Below are 10,822 nucleotides of genomic sequence, written 5' to 3' on the forward strand. Positions count from 1 at the left end.
CGAGCTCGAGCCGAGCGGTTGGTCGGTTGATGGGGGAAACAACAACAAGCTAGGCGTCATGAGGCTCGCTGAAACGCTGATTTGGGCAGCTTTTCTCATCCAGGAGGTGAGCGTCTATTTCTTCGACAACTGTTTCTCTGTGTGTTTACGTCGCATTGCAGCACGTGGTTGTTGTTTGTTGTTGTTGTTTTTTTTCCCTAACCGTGTTCTTGTGGGAGCGTTAGCTTGGAGGCTACGAGCGTTAGCTTGCGGAGATCAACCACGGGCCCAGGAAACCCACAACATCACTCACCTTTTTCTTTTTTTTCTTTGGAGGGATTAAGGAAGCAGGATAACTGCTGATTCACCGCATCGCCGAAGGTTTATTGACCAGACATCGTCTTTAGCAGAGACTTGAGAAGTAAAAGGGTTCACGGCTGATGATGCGGTCGCTGCCGATTCATATTTAAACCAGCTGTGCTTTGACGCGCTGAGTCAGACCGGAACACTTTTGTTTTTTTTTTGATGGGCGCACTGTTGGTTTGTAATGACGCCGGGAATGGACTCCTTCTCCGTTTTTAAACATAGAAAAGGGGCCTTCCGGACTAAGTTCTCACTGTCTTTAAAAACAAAACAAAAACGACAACAATTACTGGTAAGCAAGGTGGGAATAGTACACGTTGCTGTCATACGCTTATTTGCAAGTGAAGAAAGAAGTATTCAGTTCCTTTTATTTAGGTAAAATACCAGACAGTGGAAATACTGTACTTTTAAGTTCAAGTCCTGCATTCAAAGCCAAAATAAAAGTATGTATGATCATCAAAATGTACTTAAATTATCAAAAGTAAAAGTACACACGATACAGTAAATGCTCCCTGTCAGTGTTTTAGTTATATATGATATTACTTTGCATTTCTCTGCTAGTTTTTTTTTTTTATATATATTTTTTAAGGTCAGGCTTATTTGAACTGTTGCATGTTAAAAGTTTAATCTATGGCCACGAATATAAGATTGTCTTATGTTTGCATTGTTTCTGTTCCGTAAGAATCGAGTCAATGAGCTCAGCAAGACACTGCATTTTTCAGCAAATGCACTTGTTTCTTTATCTTGACATTATTTCCAGTTGAATTTACCCCTTAAAGGGGTCGTTAGTAGTTTGATCATTCTTTTACATAAGGCTGTGAAGCAGCTGGGTTTTCAGAGCATCGCACGCTGCCTCGCTGTTGACGTTAGTGAGGAGTGCGTTTGGGAAAAATACATGTAAATCTTTTTACTGCCAAATATCCGTACTGTCTTCACTCCGCATGAACGCAGCGGTTTCACAGGCAATTTAGATTATTTTTTTTCACCGTGTTCACAGACTTTCTCCGATGTATGTGAAACTTCAAGGACGTAATAGTCCTGTATATGATATTATACTTTTTTTTTTCTTTTTTTTTTAAGAGTAATACATATTTCATGGCCATGTGGAGTGATTCTGATGTTGTTTTCATGTTGACAGGTGGTGGGAGAGTACGGCATGGCCCATTTCAGTGACGAGGGCAAGAGCAAAGGAAAGGATTACTGCATACTCTTCAACTCCCACTGGGCACGTCTACCCCGGGACCTCAACAAGGCAGTAAGTCGCCAGCGAGCGACGAGCGGCGTTATCAAGTCAGCTTCTGTTATCGTTACAATAGTTCAAGCTGCTTAACAGCTACACAAAACAATGGTCCAAACTTCAGTTTACACCGAATCAACTGCGGGTGAAGGTCAACAAAATATTTTTTTAGGAAGAAAATTCACCTGCATTTTTGTTGCCTGTAAGGACTGCCGGCTGCTTTCTGAACCATGCGAAGGTTGGAGATTTCTATGATTGCTATCGGACTGGTCTGAGTTACAGTAATCCACTCGACAGTTTCTAGGTCAAACTCAAATGAAAAAGAGTTTATTTTTGGATATACGTGTATCATCAGAAACCAAAATATGGAGTACAGTATTTCAGTAGCACAACAATGTTTATGGCAGGAAGGCTCCAGCTCCTCTCTGCTGAATGCGGAAGCCTTTCTCTTTTCTTTAAGGAATAATAACCAGTATATTAACAAGAATATATCAACTGTCATCTCCTAAGAAAATACATTTGTAGTTGGACATTAATCTGCGACAGAATTTCTCGGGGTAATGTTGTAAGCCTTTTTGTCTCATAGTCGCGACTCCAGATCTATGACTTGACAACATCAGACCTGTGCTCGCCCTCTGACGTCCCAGAGGGAGGCTTCCCAAATCGCATCCCCATGGTGATGAGGGGCAACTGCACTTTCTATGAAAAGGTCCGCCTGGCCCAGATTAACGGTGCCAAGGGCCTGCTCATCGTCAGCAAGGACAGACTGGTGAGACAGTTGTTTGCCGTTGTTGTGCGTCAATATGAAATTGATTTTGTTCCATCGCAGAACTGTAATGTATGTTGTTGTTTTTTTTGTTTTTTTTTTACAGACGCCACCGGCAGGAAACAAGACTCAGTATGAAGAAATCGACATTCCTGTAGCGCTGCTCAGCTATTCGGACTTGCTGGACATAAGCAAAGTGAGCAGGCAACCTCCTCTACACTCGAACCACTGGTGACCTGTGGGGCCAAACTCGTGTTTCTCTTCCTGTTGGCTCACTTTTTACAAACACATTTACCAACTAACAGAAGAGGCTGACGGTTTCATAACTTCCTATGGTTTATTTTGCCAAATACTAAAATAATCCTTTAAATATACAGTGAAGTTCTTTTAATGGAGTTTACAAGTTGTTGTTTTTTAAAGTTTTTGCACTGAACTCCAAACTGTTCAGTTTACTGTTTTTTAATGATTATTATTTTACATTTGCGGTGTAGACAGACGGGAAATGTTGGGAAAGATGGCTAAAGAATGACATGCAGGAACTGATCTGTCAATCTAACCAGGGACCTTTATCTAATGCTGCCTCTACCTTCTACAGACCTTTCGTAAAGAAAGACTGGTCGCCATGTACGCACCCAAAGAGCCGGTGTTGGACTACAACATAGTGATCATCTTCTTGATGGCTGTGGGAACGGTGGCCATCGGAGGCTACTGGGCCGGCAGCAGAGACAGCAAGAAGTAAGTGAACGTTATTTCCACTGTGGGAACACACATGGTATTGAATTCTCACTTTTGGTCTTGTGTGAATAGAAACAACCGTTCACGAGTGGAGGGTAACTTTAGCTTTTTAATTTCCAGAATAAAGTTCTCCTCCTCCTTGTGTTAAAAAAAAAAAAAAAAAAGTTTTTTAATCTGGACTGACAACAGCTGCATTGTGAGTTTTAAAAAGTAGTTAAAACATTAACAATGTATAACATTACAACCGGACGCAAAGTTTCCTTCTGCCGGAACATACCGTGATTTTTGTCCCAACTTCTAAATTTAAATCAAAGCACATTTTTTCAAGGGAGTCACGTCTGGAGAAGATTAGTCAAGTTTTCTTGGCAAAGAACCAGAAGCGTACGATTGCGCAGACTTTCCTGTCTCGCCCGTTCAAACCAGGCGAGTCCGCATCGTGCCGCTGCCGAATCAGTGAAGGGCGGTGTTGTTTATTTGAGGACTCGCGAGTGAGTCACCGAGTCAAACCAATCCGAGCCCGTCCTCCCTGATGGAGTTGCCAAGGTGACTGAGGGTGACCGTCAGACGGGGTGTCTCTGACGCACAGCACCGCGGGGGGAAAAAAAAAAAACAAAACAAAAAAAAACATTTTGGAGTATGACTGTGTGTTTTCAAGTCGCAAAGCGAATGCCGGCCAGCCAAGAAGTAAAACCACTGTAAATATTGACTGTGGACGGCAGGATGGTCAAAGACGCCGGCTGTCAGATCTGTAGTTTAAAGATGGTGAAAGGACCGGCGAGGCCGGAGCGAACCGAACGCGCAAAGAGACACCGACGGTCGTTAGAAAGTCTCCTCGGCCCGGCATGCCCGCGTGAGCTTTGTTTGTCTTCCCGCAGACGTTACATGAAGCACAAGCGGGACGACGGTGCGGAGAAGAATGACAAGGAGACGGTGGACGTCACCCCCATCATGATCTGCGTGTTCGTGGTCATGTGCTGCAACATGCTGGTGCTGCTCTACTTTTTCTACGACAGCCTGGGTACAACACGTCTCTCATCTGTACACACAATCCCACCAATACCGGCCTCTCTGGAAAATACTGTAAAAGACAGATTCAAAACTCTCGGGGTCAGATTTCACGTTTGCGTGACCGGTAGATTCGCGTTATTTTTCAGTCCCCGTCTGCACGGTATTTTTTTTTTTTTTAGCTGCGTTTGAGCTCGGCCTCTCAAAGCCTTTAATTCGTCCGCGCTCGTCTGGCGTCGCTCAGTCGGCACTTGCTTTGAATTCAGGCTTGTGCGGGAGATGAGCCGTTTTCCAAATGTTACAGACCGCCTCGACTCGAGGTCCGCCGACGACGGTCGTGTTTCAGAGGCTCTCGAAAGCGTACGGAAAATCGACGGCCGCCGACGGGACCGCTTCGTGTTTTCGAGCAGCTTCTAACCGAGAACGCTTACACGCCGAATGTGATGTCGCAACCGAGACGTTTAGGGAATGAGAACGCCGGAGAAGTTTGCGAGTGAATATCAGGTGGTGATGTGTGCCGATCTCCCTGCCGTTTCCTTACCCTCCAGCTATATGGGTCATCGGGATCTTCTGCGTGGCCTCGTCCGTCGGCCTCTACAGCTGCCTGTGGCCCTTTGTCAAGCGACTTCCTTTCTGCAAGTGCAGGTGAGACTCTTCGCGTATCGCCGTTTCACGTAAATAGCCGGCGTGAAGAAGCCCCTTCGCACTTCACGAGCAGAGCTGGAAAGGTTTAGCCAAACATTTGGTGTTTCTATCTTCTCAGACGTGATGATTTGATTCTTCAAAAATATATTCTGGTGATCTGAATATCTGTGTCTGTATCTTTTAGTCTACAAAACAACCACAAAAAGGTGGAAAACCTCCCACAAAACAGCTCGCAGACCAAAATCTGCAGATTTTTCAGTGCCGACGATAATCACGCGTCGCAACAACATTTAATAACGCTTGACAGTGGCGGCGTTTCATTGAGAGAAATGCTGTAACGTTGACCGCCCTGTGAACCGTGTGGTGACGACAGGATCCCGGAGAACAACCTGCCGTACTTCCACAAGCGGCCGCAGATCCGCATGCTACTGCTGTCGGCTCTCTGCATCAGCGTCAGCATCACCTGGATGGTGTTTCGCAATGAAGACCAGTGAGTACAGGAGAAAAAAATAAATAAATAAGTGTTCAATTTATTCTTCTGCCGATGCACATGCAGGCTACAGTCACAACACGCATGAAGGGAAAAAGTAGTCGGTCACAGCGATCGGCTGAATTTCTCTTTTTTTTTAAAAAATTTTCTTTTTTAAGGAAATACTGTTTCATGTTCCTGCAGCTCTCTGCGTCCTAGATTCAAAAACAGTCAACAGATTATTCCTGTCGCACACCTACAATCCTTCTGCCCAGTTTGTCTGAAAAATAAGTCTCTTCATTATAACACAAAGGATCGAAGTGTCAATTCATCTCGTTTACATCCACATTCACAGGGACGAGATCATTTTAAAGTGCGCGTTAGTCCCGCGGCATCGTACACAAGTCTTGAACCTCTTGGCAGAAATATATATTTTTTATCCTTGAAGCAGCATGGGCACTAAAATGAATGAGATTGATATATATATATATAAAAAAAGAAACCTGTAGGTTTATTTCAGTGCTGCTTCCCAAGACCTCGACCTCGGTTGGCGCGTGACCGTGATGCGGTCGGCCGACTAAACTTGTGCGTGTCCCGCAGGTGGGCGTGGGTGTTGCAGGACGCCCTGGGGATCGCCTTCTGTCTCTACATGCTCAAAACAGTCAGGCTGACAACATTCAAGGTGGGAAAGATGAGAACCTTTTTTTTTTTTGTTGTTGTTAAAGGTTTGGTGGCGTTTTACTGACTAATAAACGCTTCGTCTCGGTGTCGCTCGTAAACTCACCTGCTGTATTTCCGTCCCTCCCCCGCAGGCGTGCACTTTACTGCTGACGGTCCTGTTCGTCTACGATGTTTTCTTCGTATTCGTTACACCCTTCATCACAAAGGTATCGCCGTCACTCACCTCACGCCCCCCCTCCCTCCCCGTTCAGTCGCCCGCCGGCCGCGGTACCGAGCGGTACGCTTTACCCTGTGCTTTTTACGCTCTTCTCTTCAGAGTGGGGAAAGTATCATGGTGGAGGTAGCGGCTGGGCCCTCCGACTCCGCCTCGCACGAGAAGGTGAGCCGGCTTTTGTATCGGACTCCTCTCCTCTCGGCTCGGGGGGGGGGGAAACGGAGCTCACGGCGACGCTTAACGTTTGTGTCTTCTCCAGCTTCCCATGGTGCTCAAAGTGCCGCGGTTAAACTTCTCTCCTCTGGCTCTTTGCGAGCGGCCTTTCTCCCTCCTGGGCTTCGGAGACATCTTGGTACCAGGTGATATAACTGCCGCTGAAAAAGCTGTTTCAAATTTATTTATTTTTTTTAAATGTATTTGTCTTTTGGCTACCAGACCAGATATGATGTAATTAAACCACGGCTCCCGCTTCGCAGCCGCGCATTTAATCCCGCGCACTTTCAGATCACACAAATTAACGGCTTCGGAAAATTTGTGTTGACGACACGGGCTGAGCGCGGTCACCGTCTTTTGTTTATTGTTGTAAATGCCTCTTTTTGTTTTGTGTCCCGTCAGGTCTGCTGGTGGCGTACTGTCACAGTTTTGACATTTTAACACAATCCTCCGGGATCTACTTTGTGGCCTGTACAATCGGTACGTACACGACGACGGGCTTGTAATCTTGTCAAATGTTGCTGCAACGTTGTAAAAGAACTCGCTCGGATGGGATTAATAATACAGGGGGACGACGTGTGCCGATCAGATGAAATCCAGCAATTTTGTGTTATTCCCAGCGGTGTTGTGAGCTTTTGTTCACGGGCACCTTCCGCACAAAACTGTTTGCCTTGTCGATGAAGCGCGAGGAGGATAAAACCAGTCAGGAAAAATGTTATATAACGTAATGACAAATATGACATTTTGATGAATGGAATAGAAAGTCTCCGTGATCTCCAATGACTTGCCCCCCCCCCCAAAAAAAAGATCAAATCCCCTGACTTGTTTTAATTCCTCGATGTTCCATGACCAGTGGGAAACCTGAATGTAGAAAAACCGCCCACCTCCTCTCGGAGGAATAAATCCAGTCTGACTGGAGCTCCGGTTTGAAAACCCTGCACAATCTGTCTGGACTGGACTCTGAACTTTCTGTCTCACTTCGTCTCTCTCTCTCTCCCCCCTCCTCCCCCCCCCCCCCCGTCAGCTTACGGCATCGGCCTGCTGATCACCTTCGTGGCGCTGGCCGTGATGCAGATGGGTCAGCCGGCCTTGCTCTACCTGGTGCCTTGCACTCTGCTCACCTGCCTCACTGTGGCGCTGTGGCGCAGGGAGTTGCCCCAGTTCTGGACTGGCAGTGGATTTGTGGTGAATACCAGTTTGATATGATGGCTGCCTACCGCGGAAGATGAAAAAGACACACAAAAGAAAAGAAAAAAAAAAAAAAAAAAAAAAAAAAAAGGAAAAACATTCTAGTGTTAAATAACATGCAGAGTAAAGTAGAATTTCAAGTTGAGTAACCCCTTTAAATAATTCCATCTGTTCCAACTGCCTCTTTCTGTTCTACTGCCCCCCCCCCCCCTCTTCCTCCTCCTCCCTCCTCCTCCTCCTCCCTCGCTGCTCCTTGCCCTTTATCTTACTGTGGTTGTGCTCTAGTCTGCTGCTGAGGGCTCAGCTGTCTGTGAATGGCACTGCAAGTATTCTATCTGAGCTTATTTAAAACAGCCCGATCTCACTCACACTTCCTTCTTTGTTGTTGTGATATATATTTTTTTTTTTTCCCCCCCTCACTCGAGACTAGGAAGTTTTGTTTCTTTCTGTATTTTCGATTGATTATCGATCACGTAACCACAACCTAATCGGTGCTGCCGGCCGTGGCGTCTAGTCCGATGGGACTCTAGACCCGCGCGGGCTTTTCCGTCGCCGCAGCAACCTCCCGTCGACAACATTTTTAAAAACTCCTCAAATTGTTTGAAGACGGGAGGGACGACTGCATACTGTTGGTCCCGTTTGTCTTCAGCTCCTCTGTGTCCGTCGTTACATTTTGTTTTCCCGGCCCGATACGTTTCAACCGTCTCACACAGACTTCACTTTGTCCCCCCCCCCCCCCCCCCCCCCCCCGCAGCCCGCCGTAGCGCTCGCGCCAATCAACTACACGCAAACCGCAGCGCCGCAGACCGAAGGACCTGCGGCTAAAGCGGAGCAACCGGCCGCGGGAGCCACCGATCAGAGCGACGCCCCGCCTCAGGAAACGCCCCCGGCGGAGGACGACGAAGAGGAAAACCGATTGAAGTGAAACCCGCTTCAAGTACGGCATTTTCCATCTCACTCCCATCTTTTTTTTTTTTTTTTTATTTGTTTCCCCTTTTTTTTTTTTTTTTTTTTCCAGTCCGTCTCCCGTCAAAAGGACACGGTGCGTAACGGACGTTTATTCGCGCTCGGTGCGACGGGGAGAGCGGACGTGTGTGTGTGTTTTTTTTCTGAACGGATGTCTCGGCGGGGCGCCGGGGGGATCGACGACACGCGGGGCAGCGGGACGGAAACCCCAAAAAAAAACGCACCGAGTGTAAAAAAAACAAAAAAAAAACCCGCACGGCGACCTGACGCGTTTCTCCACGGACAGACGAGTCCGGCGCCGCCCGGAAAGGGGACGAAAGGTCGAACCCCAAAACTTCTCGGGCGGATTGATCACAAAATACTCGGCTCTCGCACCAGCATCGTCTGTACGGTGAAATTTTGCTGCAGAAATCTGTGGATTTATTTATTTATTTTTTTCCCAGATTATTTCATTGAATCATGGAGGCAAATTAATCCACAATTACTTTTTTCAAATAAATCACGGCAAACGTGATTTATCGATGTTATTTAACCTCCTCCGATGGGAGCGTAACGATCCGCATCCAATTAATCCCCCCCCCCCCCCCCAAAAAAAAAAAAAAAATTAAGCAAAAATTCCAAACGTTTGCTGGTTCCTGTTTTAAAGGGTTTGAAACTCGATTCTGCGGCGTACAAGAAAGTCCACTTTTAATTGTTTTGCTTCTAAAATATCAATAATACTTGATGGCAGATTGATTGAAAATGGAAAAAAAAATAAAAATAAATAAATCTCCCGTTGCATTATAAAGAGGGGAGTCGGTGGTGGGGACGAGTAATTGAAGCAAAAATAGTATTCGCAAATCGCTTGGAATGAATTGATTATTTGACTATCTCGGTGTTTTATTGTGTTAAAACAGAGGGCACGAACACGAGTTCATTTCTGGGTAAAATAATGAAAGCTGCTAAAAGATTTTTTTTTTTTGGGGGGGGGGGGGGTCGACGTGTTCACAAGGCACGCGAGAGCACCGTTTGTTAGTGAAACATCGCGCTTCGTTCCGAATGACGTGCGTCCCGTCCCCGTTCCCGTCCCGTCCCGTCCCCGTCCCCGTCCCCCCCCCCGCCCCTCGAGTACACCGTGACGCGTTTGGAGGTTCTCGGTCGGCCTGCTGTTGCGGAGATGCAGCGAACCGTCAAACGAGGGCAAACTGTCGGGATTTTCCTTGTAGGAAGTAGTTTTCTGGAAAGTGCTGCAGCTGTTAAGATTGTTTTGCAAATGTAAAAAAAAAAAAAAACAACAGTTGGATGCGGTCTCACTATTTCCAGGGCTTTCAAGCTCTTAATTTGAAGCATATTGAGATTTTGTTTTCCTCCCCAAAAAGAGCAATTTAACCGCGTGCGCGCCTCTATTGCACGATTACGCGTCAGAACATGAAGGGGAAGAGTTTTGTACCCTTTAAAACGTGGTGCTGTCGGGGTTGACTGAGCCAAAGCTATTTTTTTTTTTTTTTTTTTAAACTGAAGCATTTACGTTTCCTCATTGTACCTTTGGTACATTTTGTTTTGCATGCTATGCTTTAGATTTTTATCCTTATTTTATTACATATAACACTAGTGTATAAACTACAGCGCAGACGTTTATATAAGCTTTTGATGGCGTGGCAGTTCCGGCGTTCGCCACCGCAGTTCCCTCCCCTGACCCCCCTCGCCCATCTCCCTTCCTGTCTTAAAAACAATTGGTTTTGGCCTTACTGTGTCCATGTTGGGAGGTAAAGAAGAATGTGTGGCGTGTTAATAAAAAAAAAAAAAAAAAAGTTACTTTATGAAAACCGTGAGTACTGTACTCAGAAACGTGCTGCAGTGAGCGACTGGTCGCGTTACCAATGCTCTTAAGACTGAAGCATTTGCACAATATTTGCACAATATTTTGTATTTCATTCATGGATTGAGTTGTTGGCTCATGTATGTTTATGTATAATATAAAAGGGTTTACAGAAACAAAAACAAAAACAAAAAAACAAGCACATAATCAGTATTCACGCTGCTTTTGTTTAGGAAGCCAGTTTCTGACCTGAAGGCCTCATCTGAAGTCGCCACACTTTGTACACCCGTATAGATAAAGCTCTCGTTCTCCATCGTTTATGACGCCAATTCACCAAGTTCTGTGTACAAAGTTTTAACAGTTATTTTGGACGGATGAGAGCAGCTTCGATGTCTGAATGTGCGCCCTCGCCGATTCAATAGCACAACGTTTTCCCGGGACACGAGATGTTGTTTTATTTTTTGTTTTTTTTTCATTCCACCAGTATAGTTTGTCGTCGCCGAGTGGGTTTTTAATGCCTCCGTTGAGGAATACGTATAATAAAGAAACGTTGTATTTGACGT

At 45.8% G+C, this 10,822-nt stretch overlaps 1 protein-coding gene across 2 annotated transcripts; it reads left to right on the top strand.

Annotated features, from left to right (window-relative positions):
- On the top strand, nt 1-10,819 carry sppl2 (signal peptide peptidase-like 2). 2 transcript variants are annotated; one of them, XM_069157794.1, is made up of 15 exons: nt 1-106; nt 1,481-1,597; nt 2,166-2,348; nt 2,452-2,541; nt 2,941-3,080; nt 3,956-4,098; nt 4,634-4,730; nt 5,104-5,220; nt 5,800-5,881; nt 6,012-6,086; nt 6,197-6,259; nt 6,354-6,453; nt 6,710-6,787; nt 7,332-7,492; nt 8,250-10,819. In XM_069157794.1, exons 1-15 carry the CDS (start codon nt 59-61, stop codon nt 8,418-8,420), a joined length of 1,665 nt encoding a protein of 554 aa, XP_069013895.1. In that variant the 5' UTR covers nt 1-58; the 3' UTR covers nt 8,421-10,819. The 2 variants fall into 2 exon arrangements, with proteins under 2 accessions (XP_069013895.1, XP_069013896.1); XM_069157795.1 differs by lacking the exon at nt 5,104-5,220.
- The last annotated feature ends 3 nt before the right edge of the window (nt 10,820-10,822 follow it).

The sequence above is a fragment of the Embiotoca jacksoni genome, unplaced genomic scaffold (assembly GCF_022577435.1).
Source record: "Embiotoca jacksoni isolate LCO1_2020_lvr unplaced genomic scaffold, fEmbJac1.0.p SCAF_22, whole genome shotgun sequence".
Lineage (NCBI taxonomy): Eukaryota > Metazoa > Chordata > Actinopteri > Embiotocidae > Embiotoca > Embiotoca jacksoni.

Bases quoted from the DNA above. Each gene is read 5' to 3' on its own strand.
- sppl2 (XM_069157794.1), top strand. From the start codon at position 59: ATGAGGCTCGCTGAAACGCTGATTTGGGCAGCTTTTCTCATCCAGGAG. The intron at 107-1,480 runs GTGAGCGTCTAT...TCATGTTGACAG, and splicing joins CAGCTTTTCTCATCCAGGAG to GTGGTGGGAGAGTACGGCAT. The intron at 2,349-2,451 runs GTGAGACAGTTG...TTTTTTTTACAG, and splicing joins TCGTCAGCAAGGACAGACTG to ACGCCACCGGCAGGAAACAA.